This window comes from Neophocaena asiaeorientalis, unplaced genomic scaffold (assembly GCF_003031525.2).
Source record: "Neophocaena asiaeorientalis asiaeorientalis breed wild unplaced genomic scaffold, Neophocaena_asiaeorientalis_V1.1 scaffold86, whole genome shotgun sequence".
In the NCBI taxonomy this organism is placed as follows: domain Eukaryota; kingdom Metazoa; phylum Chordata; class Mammalia; order Artiodactyla; family Phocoenidae; genus Neophocaena; species Neophocaena asiaeorientalis.
In genome coordinates, this window is record NW_020175039.1 from 9,054,885 (window position 1) to 9,076,584 (window position 21,700).

At 39.4% G+C, this 21,700-nt stretch overlaps 1 protein-coding gene across 2 annotated transcripts in view; it reads left to right on the forward strand.

Annotated features, from left to right (window-relative positions):
• The first annotated feature begins 787 nt into the window (after positions 1 to 787).
• The window catches only part of BARD1 (BRCA1 associated RING domain 1), a 73,856-nt gene continuing 52,943 nt past the window's right edge, over positions 788 to 21,700 (forward strand). The window contains exons 1-3 of one of the 2 annotated variants that reach the window (XM_024763191.1): positions 788 to 1,040; positions 12,562 to 12,618; positions 16,457 to 16,605. In XM_024763191.1, the coding sequence (XP_024618959.1) occupies positions 898 to 1,040; positions 12,562 to 12,618; positions 16,457 to 16,605 (349 nt within the window). In that variant the 5' untranslated portion in view covers positions 788 to 897. The remainder of the gene's footprint in view (positions 1,041 to 12,561; positions 12,619 to 16,456; positions 16,606 to 21,700) is intronic. The other variant, XM_024763192.1, reaches the window with a different exon arrangement.

The following is a 21,700-nucleotide window of genomic DNA, read 5'->3' on the forward strand; positions in this document are numbered from 1 at the left end:
GCTAAATATATATATTTATATATATTTGGTTAATTTCATGTGCTATCATAGGTCAGGTAAAACACCCTATAAGACCTTATTTAGTTTTACTCGTTCTGCGTCTACTAACCACGTGTTTATTTGGAAATGTTTTAGATGGCTACCGTGTAGCTTAAAGACTGAGCGGGACTTGGGTGGACACCAGGTTATCAGCTAGAAGGCTATGGGAACACTCCAGGTGAAAATGATACAACTGGGCCTGTTGTGAAGACAGAAGTGGAAGATTTGAGAGTAAGGGGGAAAAAATGCAAGGGTTTGGCAGCGGACTGGATGGGGAGGGTGAAGGGGTGCGTAGTAGGTGTATCTGTCTATATGGCCATCAATGAAAAGCCGGGGGTGGGGGTGGGGAGAGAAAAGAAAGTTACCTTCTTAGGAATTAAAAGAGTGTCAATGTTACAAGCAAAGCGTTTCCAAGCTCAGCAGTAGTCGAAACAGCACAGACCATGCTCAACTAAAAAGTTTCTCGGTTTGTGACTTTCCATTGATTAAATTCGGCTAAGGGTCCCTAGAATCCTCACTCTGGGAAAGCAAGGACTTGCTCACTTTCTTACCTTTACGCCTCAGGGCAGCCTGTGGCCCCGCCCCCTTTCCCAACGACAGCGGGTGTCCTACCAAGGCCGCGCCCCGCCCCTCGCCGAGGACCCGCTCCCAGTCCCGCGCGCCAGGACTTTTGGCGCGTTTTGGCCATGCCCCGCCCACCCCGCGCGCCTGGTGCCCTAGGCGTCCCGCCGGCACAGAAGTGGGAACAGCTGGGGCGGGGGGCCGGCTGTCAGGTCGCAGGCTTGCGCTGTCTGGGTGGTTGCCCGAGTTCGCCCAGCCTCCCGCTTTCCCAGGAGGCTTCTCCGCGAGGGCGGGGCGATGCGGGGGAACAAGCAGCCGAGGGTCCGCTCCGGGAACGAGCCTCATCCTGCGCCCGCCATGGAGCCGGCTGGTCGCGGCGCATGGGCCCACAGCCGCGCCGCGCTCTACCGGCTGGAGAAGCTGCTACGCTGCTCGCGTTGGTAAAGACCGACCCTCGAGGGGGCTGCCGGGAGGGCCTCGGCGGGGGGCAGGCGTCTTTTCAAACCTCCGGTTTCCTCCGTTCATTCCCGTCTCCCCACCTCCCCCCAGCAGTTGGGCCGCCGAGCAGGGTTAGTACCAGGGATCTGGTGTTATTTATCCCTACTCCGGGCCCCCATTCAACCCTTTCTGGGCGGCTTTCTAGCCTTTCTTGCACCAAACCCAACTAAGATGGTAGTTTTCGAACTTTAGCGGGCCTGAGAGCCTAGAGGCGTGGCTAAAGATGCGGATCCCTGTTCCCGCCTCCAGAGTTTGAACCTGTAGCGCTGAGGCACCTGCACTGTTCACCGGGCCCGTGATTTTTGTGACCAGGGTAATACCAGAACCTTAGGCCGAGGGCTGTTAGGTTTGAAGAGGCCCACTAAATTTGAAGCAGCTGTCACCGTTTGCTGAGCTGGCCCCGTTGACCTTTTCTCCGTCGCAGCCTTGTTTGGGGAGGGAGGAGAGTTTTGGGGACTTTTTTGAGGGGTAGATTGAAGATGGCGGGGTGATGGACATCGCCAATTTCTCTTTCAGTATCACATTTCCTTGGTTTGATCAAAGACTGTATGGCTTGGGGCTCCAGCTCTTAAGAGATGCTGTTTATTATTTTTGCTTATTTTCCTTCATGCTGTTACACCATGGGAATCCTTTAAGTTCAAAGTTTTCATTCCATCTGAAGACATCACTTTCTTGACTGGTACTCCTTGCTTCTCCTTTTCCTGTAGCTCCTCCTAGTATAGAAATAAAGAAGGTTTATAAAACCCAAGAAGGGCTTATCTCACATTTCATTTCTTCCAAAAGCGTTTATTGAGCGCCTGCTGTGTGCACAGCTCAGTATTTCTGCATCCGTATCACTCTGGCAGGTTTTCTCTCTGCTTGTAGCTGTTCTGCCCTATTTCTTTTTTGGGACTTTGTTTGACTTTTTCCCCCCCCTCTGATGTCCAACATGCAGAACTTTGTTGTACGTAAAGCATAAGTAACATAGCAACTCTTTCTTTAAAAATGGAAAGGACGTAACTGTCAGAGTTTCGCACTTATATTTTGTTTTACAAAATCTTTAAACCTTGTGACAAAATGACATCATTACCCTCCTTAGAAAAGTGGCACTTTTGTACATGAAGACATTCTGATGTTGTGTGTGTTTTCCCATAGCACAAGGGTCATCCATCAGAGACTAAAAAATTTAAAACTGGCTCTGCTGGTTGCTATAAGCAATTGTAGTCACACCTTCATAAGTCAACGAAAGTTAGACATTCAGATGGCACATTTCTGTATGGAAGGCACTAGGGCGGCAGCGTGATGCCTCACTTAGACCATAGAATCAGACTGCTGGGGTCAGGTTCCGGCTTTGATACTGCTGAATGGCCCTAGTCATTCAACATCTCTGTGCCTCAGTTTCCTTATCTGAGTGACGATGGTGCTCAGCTCATCCTCCTGTGAGGATTCATTAATAATAAAAAAATATATTATTGAACACCTACCAAGTGCCAGACTACTCTAGGCATTGGAGATTCGTTAGTAAGCAAAGCAGACAGAAACCCCAACGCTTATGAAGCTAACATTCTATGGGAGGGAAGAAACTAAATGAAATTATACATGTAAAGTGGTGAATGTGGTGATTGTTATAGAATAAGTGATTAAGAGCTGGTGTTTTATGAAAATACAAAAATACAGTCTGCTTGCTGAATGGTTTGGGGGAGACAAAAGAGGAATAAAAGAGGAATAATCTATAGGTTGTCCTGAAATCTAATAAAGCCAGTTTCACTTTTATCCTCTACCAGTATTTTTCCAGTTTCTAACTGAAGTGAGCAGACAGTAGGAGCCAAAAGACTGAAAGTAGACATCAGTAACTAGGTCCAGACTTTTAATACAACCTGTCGTGGATGGTTAATGATACTGAACTCCAGTGATTTGTTTATTCATGAAAAAACTTTTTTTTTTTTTGGTCCACAGCTTGCCATGCGGCTTATGGGATCTTAGTCCCCCAACCAGGGATTGAATCCGGGCCCTTGGCAGTGAATGTGAGGAGTCCTAACTACTGGCCTGCCAGGAAATCCCCTCCAGGGATTAAAAAAAAAAAAAAAATTAATATACGAACCACTGATGGATTAACTAAATCTCAGCTGTTTCTTTTGGTGCATATTTTAACATAGGGCTCTGCAAACTTTCTCTGTTAAGGGTCATATAGTATATATTTTAGGCTTTGCTGTCACAAACAGTGTCTGTTCTTGTTTTTTTTTTTTTTTTACAACCCTTAAAAACATAAAAAAATAATTCCTACCTCAAGGGCTGTACAAAAACAGGCTACTGGCTTGATTTGGTGCATAGACAGTAGTTTGCAAAACTGTTTTAACAGGTAAAACATCAAGGTTAAAAATCCTTTTTGGTGTAAAATTTAATGTCACATGGGGTTTAGTGTTTAGAAATGATTAGTGTTCCTCTGCCTGTCACTGAACGTTTGGCACTGTCTGTAGTGAGTAAAGCATAGGAAAAAACCAACCCATTCTTCCCTCCTGTGCTTTGCCTAGTAGCTGCCTGACATCATTACTCCAAAGGAGCAACTCAGGATGGCCTGCTTCTTGCTTTTGCTACCCATCATTCAAAACAGTGTCATATTATTTGAAATTGTGTGTCAGTGTGTCTGTCCTTTTTACAGAGCTTCAAAGTTTTACCCAGTGGGCTAGTGATTACCCCAATTACCCTCACATTCAGTTTGCAGCTGTCATCCATCTCGTGCTCCCAGCTGTCACCTGTCCTGTGTAGCATATTGGATCTGTTTTGCGGCAAGCATTACTTGTGAGTGAGGGTGGATTGGCTACATTACAGGGCATCTTTTCTTGACCTTTAACATAAGTATGACTCCAAGGTGAAGCTGATGAAATTGTTCAAGAGGCCAGATGTGACATATGTGTTAGGTCCAAGCCTCACAACCAGATAGGAGCTATTTAAAGATTTGGGAAAATGAGACAGGAAGCATGAGAATAATGGGTTCCTAAAGGAAGCAGGAAATGGGAGCTGTAGTGAAAAAGCCCAGGTGTCTTATGACACTGTTTTGGGAATTTAAATAACTAGATACCTCTTGATCTGTTTTTTGGTGGGGGCTGGGGTTTAGCATCTACCACAATTTTAATTCGGAGTTCTGGTGACTTTTATTTATTTTTTATTATTATTATTATTTTCATTTTATTTATTTATTTATTTTTGGCTGCATTGGGTCCTCCTTGCTGCGCGTGGGCTTTCTCTAGTTGTGGTGAGCGGGGGCTACCCTTCGTTGTGGCATACGGGCTTCTCATTGCATTGGCCTCTTTTGTTGCAGAGCATGGGCTCTAGGCGCTGTGGCGCACAGGCTTAGTTGCTCCGCGGCATGTGGAATCTTCCGGACCAGGGGTCAGACCCGTGTCCCCTGCATTGGCAGGCAGATTCTTAACCACTGCACCACCAGGGAAGTCCTCTAGTGACTTTTAAAATTGTAGTTGATTTACAATGTTGTGTTAGCTTCTGGTGTACAGCAAAGTGATTCAGTTATACATATATGTACATTTTCTTACATTGTTTTCCATTATGGTTTATTACAGGATATTGAATATTCTCTGTGCTATACTATAGGACCTTGTTCTAGTGATTTTTTCCTTTTCTTTTTTTTTTGCGGTACGCGGGCCTCTCACTGTTGTGGCCTCTCCTGTTGCGGAGCACAGGCTCCGGACACGCAGGCCCAGCGGCCATGACTCACGGGCCCAGCCGCTCCGCGGCATGTGAGATCTTCCCGGACTGGGGCACGAACCCGTGTCCCCTGCATCGGCAGGCGGACTCTCAACCACTGCGCCACCAGGGAAGCCCTCTAGTGATTTTTTAATCAACTTTTAGTAAAAAGTCAAAAAACAGCCTTGTGATTTTTTAAGATAGGTGATTTTATTTTTCTAAATTATCTCGTCGTTTTAGTAAAGGTGATTGAGATTGTTTTCTCATATTTTGAGGCTGCATAGCTTAGTGGTTAAGAGAATGGATTTTGGACCCTGGCTTCAAATCCTGGCTCAGTGATTTTGGACAAATTATTTCATCTTTGTATGCTTCCTTTTCTTGATCTGCCGATGAGTTAGTAGTAGTTTCTACTTTTTAAGTTTGTTAGGGGAATTAAATGAGTTAATTTGTAAGGTACTCAGAGCAGTGTGTGTTATGTTCTAAGTGCTGTATGAATGCTTGTAAAATAAAGGGTAGATTCCCTGACTCCAGCATTAGCCTTTGTCTTTCTTCATTAGTTTGGAATGTTGAGAGGCATTCTTATAGGCCATTCATCCTTTGTTGGGATGATTACTCCCTTCATTGTTAGGAAACAATCCCTGAGGCACTGAAAGTTGGGTAAGTGGTGGTGCAGTGAGGCTTTCCACCCTTAAGGTGCTATCCTTAGTTATAAGGGATGAAGTGTACACACAGTTCAGGGTAAATTAGGATGAAGGCCAAGGGGATGCAGAGAAGAGTACTTGGGTGGGATCAGTGGAGGAAAGATTCCTGGACTTTTGAATTGGGGCTTGGAGAGATTTTTATAGGTGAGCCGGGTAGAGGATTATAGCAAATAAAAATATGCTAAAAAGTATGTATAATAGAGGGGGAGTGAGGTGGGCAGTGTTAAAGACAAGGTCAGATCCTACGGATTAGAAGCTTAACATTGTTTCACATAGTTACTACCTGAGGAGAGCAATTTGTGTAACTTTCCTGGGACCCCGGTGTCCTCATATGTAAAATGAGGAAAATGGATGAATTGATTTTTCAGGCTCTGTCCAATTCACAGACTCTGGAATTATTAGTGTCTTTTGGATGCAAAATATTGTTTAAAACTTTTTAGGGCTTCCCTGGTGGCGCAGTGGTTGAGAGTCCGCCTGCCAATGCAGGGGACACGGGTTGGTGCCCCGGTCTGGGAAGATCCCACGTGCCGCAGAGCGGCTGGGCCCGTGAGCCGTGGCCGCTGAGCCTGCGCATCCGGAGCCTGTGCTCCGCAACGGGAGGGGCCACGGCAGTGAGAGGCCCACGTACCGCAAAAAAAACAAAAAACAAAACTTTTTAGTGAAGTTTGACATACACATAGAAAAGGGCACAAATCATTAGTGTTCACGTATCATATGTCCCTCCAAATTATGGGATTTATTTACTTTTGTGGTATTTTTATTCTTTGATTGACACCTGTCTCCTTCAGTTATACTCTACATTTCATAAAGACAGGTTCACATTTGCAGTCACAGTGCTGGACACATAGTTTCTTAGTGTTTGTTAAATGAAGACATGAAAATTTAGGTTAAGTTAGGATCACATTGCAGGTGGAAATACCAGAGGACCTGGTTAATACATTTGAATTGCCAAGAATCCTCCACAGGCTCCTGGTAGTAAACAGTGACTAAAGTTTCAGGGGAGATGTAGAAGGTGCAGGTCTTTCCCCCTGGGATTTAGAGCTAGAACCACGACATGCACAGTCCTGTTACAGGCTACACATGCCTGGTGTTATATAGGGCTTGGGGACTGCCAGGGAGACTTACCAGACAGACACACTGAGCACCCTTTAGTACTGTCCTCCATAGCAGAGGAGATGGAATTACAAATGAAGTTACTGTTATGCAGGTCTGGGGCCCAGAGGACAGTTTTCAGGGTGGAGGGCAAAGTTGAAAGTTACCTACGTATATGTGGCAATTGAAGGCATACTTCTGGAAGTGGGCTGAAAAGAGGGTATAAAGGTGAATGCCTATGTCTGAGCCTGGAAACTCAATATTTGAACATCAGGTGGAGGAAGTGATGCTTTAAGGACAGGAATATCAGCAATTACTTAGTTACTGTTTTGCTTTGGAGGAAAGGGAATATAGAAGACAAAATAACCTAAACTGTTTGAGCTGGGTATACATGATATTCTCTGTGGCTTATCTGTCTCCTAATAGTAGATTCTATTATAAATAGTCATTAATAGATAGAATTCTATTACCCCTTTGATTTTGGGGATATTTGACTCATTGATTTATTCAGTATTTATTGACACTGAACAATTAGACATGAGTTACTGTTTTTCCCATATGTTTTACTTTAATATGGCATACAGAATAACTATACAAAATAAGGTGCTTTCATGTCATTATCCATATCCCTGACTTGTTAACAATTTTATTTATTCTCCTCAAGAAAAATAAAGCCAATTGTTTAATTGGCTTGGGGAGCCTCTGCATTTTGGTGTTAAATGTGTTGGTCCACACCTAAAAATAGCATGGGAATTTTCTAAAACGCAAGAGCGCTGTAGTAGCTATCTTGCCTAATATTAAATAGCAGTTGATATCTCATGGAAGCTTAGGGAGTCATTCAGTTAAGAAATAGGTCTGCCTCTGTATTGTAATCTCAACTGAATTTACTTTCCTTTTCTTCTTTGCAAAGAAAATTTTCTCTCAATAGGACCTTTAAAAAGAAAAAAAAAAGTTTGTTTTCCCTATTTAGTTCTTCCCTAAGTTATAATCCTCTGACTGTACCGGTCTTTCCAAATGAACTACATATAAAGTAACAGAAGTATGACTGCAGATGGAAAAAAATAAAGTAGCTGAATTTTCAAGGTACAGAAGTCCTGTTACCATGCAAATGTCTTTTGTTATTCTTCTGGATTTTTTTCCCTTCTAATATATATGTATATCAAACAAAAAATAGGGTAAGGATAAAATAGAATTGTTAATATGCATTTTGTATGTAGTCTTCCACTTAGTTCATTCACTAAGGATTTATTGAAATCCTGCTGTTCGCATAGCACCATGCTAGGTAGGTAATGGTGTGTTGGGGAGCTCTGAAGAATTGAAAGTCAGGATCTCTTGTCTGTAGGACTACAATCTATTTGGAGACTTAAAAAAAAAAAAAAGAAGAAGAAAAGAAAGAATCAGGCAGATAAAATACTTAGTTTTCAGCATTGATTTCCAGAGCCCCAGCTTGATGCCATCTCTGGAACTTTAGAGCATTTTGTACTTAAGTCATATGTTAACTTGGCTTATAAAACTACCCAGCTAGATTGTAAGCCCCTTAGGAAAGAGTGTAATGCAGTCAATTTTGTGTCCTTTATATGTGTCTGCTGCAGGGTACAGATTCTGCACGAGTGATGGCATGGAAACTAAATTCCAAGAAATTGTGCTTCTTTGTTTAGTGTCATTTTTATTGTATCATCCTGGATGGTATTTGGAAAATGTGTTCGGCTTGAATAGTTTTGTGGGAGGAGGAAGTATATTCTAGGCAGTCTGAGGAGTACTAGACTTGGAATTGGTCATAAGGTATTTGATAAATGTTACAGACACTGACTGGCCTGATAAGAGCAGTTTTTGTTGAGGAGCAGTGAGAACAAAGGTTGCCTGGCTTTGGAGTGACCAGACTGTGAAGAACTTTTAAAGTTTTTAAAAATTGAAAGTAATACATGTATATGCCAAAGAATTAAAATAACATGGTATACGGTTATTAAATATTTGTTAAATGAATGACAGGTAAGTCTGAATCTTCTTCAAGAACCCACTCTGATCAGTTTCTTGTGTATCCTTTAAGAGGTTCTCTATGTTTGTACCTCAGATGAGAGGCTACCGGTCATCAGGTAGATGTATCATGATTTATTTAACCATTTCCTTGGTAGAAATTTAGATCGTTTCCAGTCTTGTGCTGTAATAAACACAAGACTTATGCTGGGGTGAATATTGTCCATGTACCTTTACATTAAAATTTTTTTATTAGAATTATATGTGAACACAGTTGGCAAAGTCAATAGGACAAATATTATAATGAAAACATTATTTTGCCTCATCCCTTATCACCCTTGAGTTCTATACTCCAGATACAACCTCTTTCATCTCTTTTTATTCTTTAATTTCCAGATTACGAAATGTGTTTCTATTGCTAGTTCTAGATTTTTTTTTCCATTTTAGACATTTTTTGTTAACTTCCTACTCTGAAAGGGTGAGTTTTTTTTTTTTTTTTTATTACCAATGATCAACTTTCTACTGTGGAAGATGACTGGATATAGAATTCAAAGTACAAAATAATTTTCATTCATTACTGTGAAGGCCAAATGTTTTTTCCTTGTCACCCGTGAGATGTCTTACGCTATTCTGAATCCTTTAAAAAAAAATATATATATATTTATACACACACACACACACACACACACACACATATGTATCTGACATTTTATTATTTCTTATTTCCTGGAAGCTTTTGGTATTTTGTTTAGATAGATATCTTTAGTGTTTTGAAATTTCAATTTTTCAAGCATCTGAGATTATCTGAAGAATAAATTCCTTGCAGTAGGATAGTTGAGTTAAAGTTTGGTACATTTAAAGTTTTGATAGATACTGTCTGGTTGTAATAAGAATTCTTTTATTCCAGAGTGTCTTCTCAGCTAAGCTGTAGACATTTTCAGAAAGTCTCGCTTTGACAAAGATTCGTGCCACCCTCTGTGCAGTGTATCTGTTCTTTGAGCTCTTCCATTAAAATTCTTTTGAACTTGGCCCTACCGTCTCCCAGCTTTGGCTATAACACTCCTCTCTCTGCTCCGTCTCCCAGCACATGTGTGCGCATACTTTTCATTCACTCTCCCAGTGTCTTTTCTCATCTATTAACAGCAATAAAAAGTATTTTCTAGGTCACTAATTAGAATAATTAGTACAGTTGATCAATTATTTGTAGTACTAGATTCATTGCTACTTGCACTGTAGCATCTCGTTGCTAGGGTGAAGGGTAAGAACTATAGATCAAGGGGTACAGAGTCATCTTAGGATGGAAATTTAAGTTTAGAAATAGAATCAAGGCACTGAGTCAGGTATTGGCAGAGAAAGCCAGAAGGCTGTGGACTACATCCTGGGGGTAAACCTACATGGAGAGATGGGAAAAGAAGCAGCTAAGGACGAGCTGAAATCAGCACATAAATGTGCTATAAGGAAATTAAAACTCAGTGGAAGGGAAGGTTTTAGGAAAGAAGGTGAGGTCGATGTTATTTCACAGAGGGTTAGGGAGAAAGAGGACCAAAAGATGCTTTGGTGAGCAGTTTGAGCAGAGTGGTGGGAATTAAAGCTAGGAAGGAAAGGAGATGGAGTTAGCTGATACAGAGCACCTATAGAGGACTTACCAGAACTTACATCTGCAAGAAAGGGAGGAGCTGGGGCAGACAGTACAGTGGGGGGCGCGGTATAAAGCTGGGGTCCCCAAGCCCCGGTCCGTGGCCTGTTAGGAGCCAGGCCGCACAGCAGGAGCAAGTCTTCATCTGCCTCGCTCCCCATCGCCTGCGTTACCACCTGAACCATCCCTGGCATTACTGCCTGATTCTGTCCTGCCGTGCCCACCCCGCCTCCCGTCCATGGAAAAATTGTCTTCCATGAAACCAGTCCCTGATGCCAAAAAGATTGGGGACTGCTGGTCTAAAGGGTTTTTTGTTTGTTTTAGTTTGCAGGAGAGATTACCTTTGCATGTTTAGATACAGATGGAAGATGAAAGGTGACTGTAGTGATGAGAATAGACTGTTAGAAAGCAGAGAAGTTAAGGGATCTAAGGACAATAGAGCAGCACATTTTACGAAGGAAGAATGACTGAAGGAGTTCTTTTCCTCTGAGCCTGGAGGGAGGGGTAAGATTATGGGTGGAGAAGTAGGAATGAGTTTGGTGGTGAAAAGCTCACACTGCTTGCCTTCAGTAAGGTTAATGGGATTTAGAGCCTGGGGATTGTTTTGTATAGCCGTCTATTCATTTGTTTACCCACAGAACGTCTACTACATCACTTTGGTAGAGATACAAAGGTGAGGAAATTACCAAATGAGTTTATAGAGACAAGTTTGTATATCTTCCTGTCTTTTTGTAATGGTTATTCAGAGCCTGAGAGCAGGCACGGGAGTGGACTGGGGAGCCTGTCTAGCATTGTATCAATAGATTGGCATCCTTGAGTGTCTAAGAGGTTAGTAGAATAAGGGTGGTGGTGAAGATGGCCCAGAACAAGTTAGCTCTGTGGCCTGGGCTGGTAGGGAATCCAAGGAGCTAATACTGAATGGAAGTCTTTCCATGTGGAAAACAACCTGAATATGGAGGTTTGGTCAGGGTGATGGGATAAAAGAGAAGGGGGATACTATGATAGGAGGAAGTGAGATCACACCACTTTTGGGATCTTAGAGGCAGAGCTTGTAATGAAGTAGAATTCAGCACACTTGATTCGAGATCAGGGGTTAGGTTTGGTAGGTCAAGTAATGAACAAAAATTATAGGACCAGCATGCGCATTGTAGTAAGGATCATCTGAACTGCCAGAATCCCAGAAGTGGCTGGCACGTCACAAGTCATATTTTTATCACCGTGTCCTATGTAGTGTGATAGAAAAGTCAGATATTCTGGGTTTTTAAAAAGTGATGGGTTTTATAATGTCAGTGAGCCCCATTTTCGATATCTTGAGTATAACATTGTGGGTGTGCTCTGTTTTTAGCACTCTTTCTGAAAGCTCAATTTCACTTTAATGTTCATATCTATTAAAATGTGCAGTGTGATAGTTTTGATCTTTCAGGAAGTGTGGAAAACTGTTTTTATTGATATATGGTATGTGTACAGAGGTAATTGGATAATAATGGTGTAAATACCTACAGGTCCCAGGGTTAGTATAATAAACCAAGCACAAAAGATGTTCGTTCTTTAAAAGCTTTACTTCTGTTTGCTCGTGCCTCATTACGCCCTCTGAATATAATGACTTGATATGTGTTTATTAGTTAAGTAGCATTACCTTCTTAGGATTATCAAACTTAGCAGGTGTTTTTTGATGGAAACGTTGGGAATACTTAATTGTCTGCAGACAGCCAACCTAATGATTCCCATTTGCAGTTGCTTTAAAGAAAACAAACAACTTACTGTAAAATGAAAGGATGGCTGCATTTTTGATAAGACATCTGTAGAAAATTGGTGGGTACTTGACAACCACCGGAAACCAAATTTTTTTTTTTTTTTAATGGGAAACCATAAATTCTTATGGTCAAAGTGACCAGATGTCCTATTTTTCTGTGGCAGTCCTGCTGTTCTATCTAGTTATCACTCCCCTTCGCTCTCAGAAGTGTTCTCATTTGGACAATACACTACATAGTCATTCTACTTGTGGGTCTGATTTTGAGATTTATGGTCTACACTTTGAATCATTAGTTGAAAGAAGCAGCCAGTGGTTGGTTTTGCCTGTAAGAGGTTCAGAGATACTGAACAAAGTTGCTTCTTTCTATGATTTCACAGTATATGCATTATAAAAAGTGTTATAATTTGTACTGAGTTTGGTAGTTGCTATTTGAATTCAGCAGGTGTGTGATGAGACAATATTTAATCAGGGAGTAGCAACCTTTCAAATGAATAAATACATCCTTAATATCTTCTGTTTTGAGAAAGAAATATGGTAGTGTTGGGCCTTGGACTTGTGAAATGTTGAGTAAAAAATGTTTATCTAACAACGACCTAAGTCTTGATTATTTTTCTTTCTTCAAACAGCACTAATATTCTGAGGGACCCTGTGTGTTTAGGAGGATGTGAGCACATCTTCTGTAGGTAAGTAATTATGGTTTATGATAGCTATACACACATACACACAAATTTAGTGTAACTATGTTTTTTACTAGGTAATAGTCATGCAATCATGTTGATACTAGTATTACCTTATGTTGTGTAACTCTCATAGATTGCAAAGTGACTTACTGTACATTATCTCATTTTGGTCCTTTCAGCTGTCTTAATTTACAAATCAGAAACTAAAAGCTCAAAGAGGATGACTTATTGACAGTTACAAAGCTTAGTAAGTGGCTTTGCTAAGTTTTGGGGAAAAATTAGTATCTGTTGTATAATTCAAATATGTCTCTCTTATTTTTCCAGTTAGTTTTGAATCCAGACTTTGCAAATTGTGAAACTTTAGTTCTTATCGTTACTGGATTACTTTCCTAGGGCTGCCATAACAAAGTACCAAAAACTGGGTGGCTTAGAGCAATAGAAATTATTGTCTCACAGTTTTGGAGGCTAGAAGTGTGACAGCGAAGTGTCAGGTAGGTTGGTTCCTTATGAGGGCGATGAGGGAAAATCTGTGCCATGCCTCTCTCCTACCTTCTGGTGGAGAATCTTTGGATTCTGGCGTTGTTTCCTTGGTTTATATAGACACATCACTCTCATCTTAGCCTTCATGTCCACATGGCAGTCTCCCTTGTGTGTGTGTTTGTCTTTGTGTCCAAATTTCCTCTTTTTATAAAATACCAATTATATCGGATTAGGGTACTCACCCTGATGGTTTCATCTTAACTTGATCATTTACAAAGACCCTATTTCCAAATAAGATCACATTCACAGGTCCTCGGGTTTAAGACTTCAGCATCTTTTGGTGGGACACAATTTAAGCCATAACAGTTATTATAAAATTATATCCATTAAAGCCCTGGCTGAGAGGTTAGTATATTAGGTTTTCATTTCATCTTATTTCTTACTCAGGAGGAATCAATTAAAGGAGTGAATGTCATAGTTTAATTGTCTGAGACAGGGTTAATGTATCCTCCTTTGAATCAATCTTTTAATTATTTCAAGTTACGAGTGTGATTATCCGGCATGCGCAGACTGCAATATGAAGTTTAAGCACATGTGGAAGTAATTTACTGTATGACTTCAGTGGGCTGGGGGTGTGTGGAGGGCACCTATGCTTGGGGTCCCAATTTTGTTTCTAGAAACATAGGTCTGTTACATAGGGGATATCCAGCAGGAGGATGGGGTAGGAAATAGTATCTATTGCCTACCTGACGTCTCCATCTGGATGACGAAATGGGATTTCAGACTTGATATGTTCAGAGCAGATCTGTTGATCGTCCTCCCCTTTACCCTGTTCCTGCCTCGGTAATCTTCATAGCAGTAACTGGTGCCACTGGAATAAATGGTATCAAAGTTGCTCAAAGCGGAAACCAGTAGTCATACCTGGTTGCTATTTTTCTTCCTTATCCCACGTCATTAATTTCTGTCAGTTTCACCTCAAAATGTGCCCTAAATCTTGAACTTTCCCACTTTTCTCTATATTTACTACTGTTTATACACCATCAAATTATTTCTCCTCAGACTAGTTCATAGCTTGTTCGCTTCCCCATTTTCTACGTTCTTGTGGGTGATCTCACAGGAGATCTTTTGAAAATGTAAATCACGTTCGTATCATTACGGCTTTTAAAGTCCTTCAGTGACTTCCTATTACAATTAGAATGAAATCCAAACTCTGCACTGAGGCCCACGAGACCCTGTGCAGGGCCCAGTCCTTGCCTGCCTCTCGGACCGCACATCCCTCTGGCTCACACTGTTCAGCCACCTTCTCCTTTTAGTGTATTAAACACATCAGACTCACTCCTGCCCCAGGACTTTTGCACTTACTATTTCATCCATCTAGAATGTACTTCTGCCAGATTTTTGTGAGGCTAGCTTTTCATCAGTTCCATTTCAGCTTAGATATTACCTCCTCCAAGAGCCCTCCCATTATTCCTGTATAAAATTTTGGCCGCTCCCTGTCTCCACTCTGAAGCGAGCAGATTTGTTTCAGGGGTTGTACTCACTGTATATAATAGATTAGTGACGAATCTGGAGCATAACAAACTTGAAATTGTATGTAATGAAATTGTATGTAAAGCTTGTGTATGTTCCATACATTTAATTGGATTCTAAAGGGGTCTGTGACTTAAAATGGCCAATGAAAGATTAAGGGAGGCATGAGAACATCTTAAAAGAGAAAATGGTCATCTGTATATGAACAGAGGAAAGAATTGATTCAGTGTAGTTTGGTTCATTTTTATTATATGATGCCAAGAATTAGGGTAGCTGTTTGCATTCTTGGCAGATTTGGAGATATGTAAAGCTGCTGGGCAGTGCTGTAAATGCCATGAAGTTTTGTTTTTATTCTTTTTCTTTCTTTTTTTTGGGCTGCGCTGTGCGGCTTGTGGGATCTCAGTTCCCCAACCAGGGATTGAACCTAGGCCATGGCAGTGAAAGCCCATAACCCTAACCACTAGGCCACCAGGGAACTCCTGCCATGCAGTTTTAAAAGATGGTTTTGATATGTCGCAGTGCAACTGAAGCATTGGAGTCAAGGGGAGGTTGGAGGGAACACAGATTTTTATCTTATTGACACGTTCTGCTAGCTTCAGAATACTTTCATGCCAATCTCTAATAAAAGTAGTCCATGAACTCTCTTTAAGACGTAAGTCTTAAAAGAAAAAGAAGTCTTTAAGTCATGTGGCAGGGGGACCCAAACTTTTTGGTCTCAGACCACTTTACACTCTTGAAAATTGATGACCCCAAAGAGATTTTGTTTACTTGTGTGTGTATTTCCCATATAAAACTGAGACATTTAAAAAATACTAATTCATTTAAAAATAACAATAAAAAACCCATTACATAATAACATAAATAACACTTTTTAAGGAGAAATAACTATTTTGCAAACTAAAGAAAAAATAGAAGAGTGGCACTGCTTTTACATTTTTGCAGATTTCTTTATTTTGCTGAGTAGAAGACAGGTCACATATTTTGAAGGGGGCTCCATTGTAAGAATCCTCTGGCCCTACAAACGAGAGGGTTACATGAAAAGGGATGTAGTGTTTGGAGGAGATTTGGCTTTTACCACTATTATATTACCCAGTCCTGCTAGAGCCCATCTGGTGAAGCTAAGGGAGGTGTGGATTTAGAGCTTTCTTATTTCAGGATTCACAGATAGGCTTCGGGGGGATTGTGAACAAACGCTTGTGCACATCTTCGTCAGTCACAAAGGGTTTGTAACCCCCAAAGTTAGGAAAAACCTTTCTAACTATGAGACTGTAACTCTTGGCCATATAACCCGAGGTAATTTAATTGAGTTTACAGGTTATAAAAGTACCTGAAAGAAACAAACATCTTTTCTCAAAAACTAAAGCCTTTAGACACTTGTACAAAAATAAAAGAAAAAACACCTTTCCCCATTTCTTTGCAGTAATTTTAGGTATCTCCATGAAGCACAGTGTTAGCTTTAGAGTAGGAAAGGTTGAGATGCATGGCTTACATGCATTAGGTACTAAATATTTTTTTATATCTCCCTCTGTACTCTCCCTCTTTAGAAACTATAGATTTATTTGCAGGGAAAAATTATGCAGACTATTGTCTGGCCAAGTGTAGTCTCTACATAGCAAATTACATAAGCAACTTTAGATTTAGATATGGTGTGTGTGTGTTTGTGTGTCAGTGTCATACTCTTTCAAAAACACTGTTTTAACTAATATTTTATAATTGACCATTGTTTATTAGAACAGCCTCTGCGTCATTTACTTCAGTTCAAACTTCATTTTTTTCAATTCAGATCCTGCTGAATGTATTGATATCTGTATATTTTTTGATCCTTTTTAAGTAATTGTGTAAGTGACTGCATTGGAACCGCATGTCCAGTGTGTTACACCCCAGCCTGGATACAAGATGTGAAGATAAATAGACAATTGGACAGCATGATCCAGCTTTGTAGTAAGCTTCGAAATTTGCTACATGACACTGATTTTTCAGGTGAGAAATTTCACTGTCTCTCTTAGTTAAATAACTGATAAATTCATATTGATTTCATAAAGTATGTAAAATATGAATGACATATTTCAGATGTTAAGATTTATAGTGTTAGGAATCATTTTGAGAGGTGGCAGATACCTTAGAGGTAATTAGGTCTGACTCCCTTATTTTATAGATGAGAAACCAGGGTCCAGAGAGGTTAAATGATCTTGCCTGAAGTCACACATGCAGTTAGTACCAGGAGCAGGAGAAATAGAGGCCGTTTCTTCTGATTGTCAGTCCAGAGACTTTTTCACCACCTATACTACCTGCTTTTTACAGTTATAATAATTTCTGTATAATATATATGGAATAGTGATTTTGTCCTTAAACTCAGTTAACTATTATTTCACGAGATAGAATACAACCTTTTGGGTATCACTTTTCTACAAATTAGTTAGATTAATTTTGCACAGTTTTGAAAGGGCAAAAATCTAATATCCATTTTCTTTTCTATTTAAATGGAGGTTAATGTTTTTCAAATTGTTCTTACACTCTACGTATTAACTATATATTTTCCCATTGTGCTTTCCGCTGAGAACTAATTAGCTGTGGAAAGCAAGTAAAGTGTTTTTGAATCTTCATAATCAGATTGAAATTGTCTTTTTATTGGCCAGATACCATCATTTTAGCTTGTGTTTATGGGAGAACCTTTTCTTGACTGGCAGGATGCCATGAATGATTGATAAAGCTCATATAAAATGGTTGAATTTCTGTTTTGAAAACTTTTGATCTTAGTTTTCCAACATGATGTGTTATTGTCAGCTACTAAAGGTGAAGTTGATTGGGCAAAATAAAGAAATAAGGCAACTACTTTGAGTCGTATTGACCAGGTCCATATTTCTGAGAAGAATTTAAATCGCAGTTTACCTAAGAAAAGTTTTCTTCGTCTAGTTTTCTGATTTTTGTATTAGACTCCATCCTTTCATGACAAAATGTGCTATGGTGATAAAGTTTTACTGATTTTCAGATGTAATTATATATGCACATGTTTTAAAAAGTACTTTAAAAAAATAATATGTAGTACACCTCTTTAAGAGCACAGTGAGGAAAAGTTTTATTAGTTCATCTGTAATGTTTTCCTTCTTTATCAAAGCCAGTGCTGACAGTGTTTTATTTTCTGTTTAAAACAGATTAGTGTATGATCTGTTACCCCTCCCCCCACCCCCTTACCATTGATTAAAACAGGAGTTGTTAATTAAGAGTCCATGCATTTTTAGGGCTTCCCTGTTGGCACAGTGGTTGAGAGTCCGCCTGCTGATGCAGGGGACACGGGTTCGTGCCCCGGTCTGGGAAGATCCCACATGCTGCGGAGCGGCTGGGCCCGTGAGCTATGGCCGCTGAGCCTGCGCATCCGGAGCCTGTGCTCTGCAACAGGAGAGGCCACAACAGTGAGAGGCCCACGTACCACCAAAAAAAAAAAAAAGAGTCCATGCATTTTTAGCAGTGTTGGGGCTTGGGGCGGGGGGGGGATTAGCGAGTCTCTTGAATTAAGTGTACAATATAAAAAAGGTTCATGTCTATGTGAAAGTGGCTTTCCTCAGATTCTTTAAGATGTGTGGTCTGTTAGGAATGTTGGCCATGCATTGAAATTTGGGTGCTATCTATATTTTGTCTGTGGCTGTCATGATGTTTCATTCTTCTTCAGTTGCTGTAGAGTAATATATTAGCTTGCTAGGGCTGCTGTAAGCAAGTACCACAGACTGGGTAGCTTATCAACAGACATTTATTGTCTCACAGTTCTGAAGGCGAAAGTTCTAAATCAAGGGCTAGGTGAGTTTGGTTACTTTGAGGTCTGTGAGGGAGGTGTGTGTTCCAGGCCTCTCCTTGGCTTGTAGAAGGCGGTCTTCATGTTCACATGGTATGCATGTATGCATGTTTGTGTCAAATTTCCCTTTTTTGTAGGGACATCATTCATATTGCATAGAACCCCACTTTCCTCATCTTTACCAATTATATCTGCAATGACCCTGTTTCCAAATAAGGTTATGTTCTGAGGTAATGGGATTAGGACTTCAATATATGAATTTTGGGAGGGACATAGTTTAACCCATAAACAAGTAATGTGATATTTTTAATGGTGATAATGGGGGAGCAGAATAACCTTCAGTGGGTTGATTGTAGTCAGCTATCGCCTGCCGGGGTACTGCGTACCATGTGGTGCAAAGAATTAGATGACTCCTCAAGAAATTTTACTGTAGTTAGTGATGTTTGAATTATCAGTATGGTTTTCATATTTTGTGGACCATGGAATATGAAATGCCTTAAGATTTCATCATTAAAAAAGATATTTAGGAAAATCGCTGAGTGGAAAACAAGTTTTTGTGTGGGACCTGAGGCCTTTTGGAATGCTGTCTTTCTCATCTCAGAGGAGAGGGAGTTTGGGGAGAGAATTATGGTGATTCACTTTCCAAAGGCCACTTTGTGTTCATTTTCCTTATTATAATGAATAATAATTACATTTAGTCATTACCAGACTTTAGCTGTGCTGGCTTTAATAGTTTACTTATTTTAAGATGAATTGAAATTTCACTGATTGCCTAACCTATAATCAGAATTTTAGGATCTTTATTCTGTAGGTGAGGAAATTGAGGGCCTAGGTTAAGCAGGGTGGTCATGCTGTCAGTTTCTTGCTTATTGTTTTATCATTTAACACGGTGCTTTTGTTAGAAGTGTGGGCATTTGTTTTACTTGTTGAATTGTGTTGGAGAAAGATTGGCAGTGTTAAGACTAATTCATATCCTAGAGACTAGACTTAATTAAAACAATTTTTAAAACAAACTCTTAGGTTTTGATTTCAATAATCCATTTTATAATGGTGACATCCTCCTTTGCTACATTTAGAGAAGATGAAATAAGTCTAGAGTATAAACATATACTTTTCTATCTGGGTGTGTAATTTCCATGGTACAAAGTGTTTTCTACTTATTGTAAGTTGCATTGTTATCAACTTTTCCTCCTAAGGTCCCCCAAAACAAATTTAGCCTTGAAGGGCATTTGAGGTGTTTTCTTTCGGTATATCCCTTGGTTCCTTATAGTTTATCTATTCAATATATTTCATGTATATATACCTTTATGTTAGTTTATTATCTAGCAAGTACTTCTAAAACTAAAGTATAAGGCAAACTAGGTGAATGCGTAGAGGGAGCTAATAGTTGGGGACGAATAATGGTTGATCCTCTTTATAATGAGGAAATTGGAAAATGATATCATTATAAAATAAAGGTATTAGATTAAGTGATTCCTCAGTTCTAGCTCCAAAATCATATGGTTCTGTTAAATAGTCAGGTGCTGAAGATGATGAATTACGTGGAATGGTTGGACATCTCCCACATTTTCTATATTTATTTTTTTAAACCTGTAGTTCACAATTCATCTTCCAAATGAACCTTGTTACTTTCATTTACTATAAAATATATAATTACTATAATTAAGATGGGTAATTAGGAAGAACTTGTTAAATGGTGGACATAGTATATAGTATACTGGAGATAAAGAAGCTTGATTTACAGTAATACTTTCTCAAATGAACTTCTAAATACTTGAAGAAATTTTTCTTGGTTCAGTGTACTTTAAAGAGAAGAGGTTGTCTGTCATAAATTTTTCTGACAACCATTTATGGATAATTTTACCTTATTCTTTAAAATGTAGTCTGCTTTCTACTAGTGGCATTAAATTTAAAAGTTTTTATTTTCTCTTGCCCCCTATCATATTAAATCAGACCTTGCAGGTGCTGGTTAGGTTTTGTGAAGCATATGTTGGTGTTGGTGACATTAAAAAAAATGCTTTGATTATGTTTTCATAGGATCCCAACTTTCCCTTCTGTTTTCTGGTTTGGGAGAGATCCTGGTCTTTCTGTAGCAAATTACATAGTGTTTCATATATGCTATGACTTTTTTATAATAGATGAAGATGAGCATTTGAATGGCTGTGTCGCTGTTTTGTTTTAAATAGAACCGAATACTTCTTAACTTACAAAAGAATCACTCTTTAGTGAAGGTGTTAATGTTGCACAGATGGTAGCAAAGTACTTTCCTTTGATTTTTAATAAGGGGCTAGTTTGTCAAAGAGTTTTCTCAACTTCTGCTGTGAAACCTATAATAGAGAATAATTTGAAAGGCACACAGTGTACATCATTATAATCCTTTGATGTAGATTAATGATAGCTAAATCACATTTTCTAATCGCCTCCCTTTTCTTTAGTTTATTACTAAATTTTAAGAAAAACACTTGGCTAAGCAGCTCCTTAGCAACATGTGTGTGTCTGTTCCTCGATATTTTGTGGTGTACTCAGAAATATTTAAATTCAGAGAATAGAATTCTTTTAAAAAGTCATCATTAGGAAATTTACTGTGTAGAGGAAGGAGCAATATTTTTCTTCATGAAATGAGTATGATAATTTATCATGCTTAGAAGCGTTCACCCGTAAAAACTGTTGTAGCTGTTAGTAGTATGATTTATGTTCCAACAGTGGTGGTGATTTTGCTTTTTACAGTCTTAACTTAGTTATACTGTGTAAAATGCAGAACTTAAAATCGTGCTTGCTGTACTGGTTCTTGTTTAGTTAGGACAAGATGCATAATCAAAATCTTCTTAAGTAAATTTATTACTGGATGACTAGTGAGATTATTGTGTACAATGTAAACTACATAAATATATGCTCTCTGCATTTACTCCTTTATAAGTTAGGAAATATGTGCTCCTGAGTTTGAAGTTTTGTCGTCTTTTTAGATTTAGATTTTTTAGTTGATTCAGTGTGTTGTTACTACCTACAAGCCTCAATTTTCCTTTAAAATGCCTAATTCTACATTTTGGAAGTTTTATAAGTGTTGAGGACTTCAGAATTTGACATTGTTTTTAATTGAAAATGTCATCAGCTATGTTTAATAATAAATTTATAAAACTCAAGTACGAGTTTTTACAGGCTACCAGAGGATTAACCTTTAAGTCTTTGTAATCCTGAGTCTTTCTTAAAAAGTAATCTTGATAACATTTCATTTTGACCTTTTCTCTAGTCTCGAGATTATGTCGGAAAGGACTTGGTTTTGAAATCTAC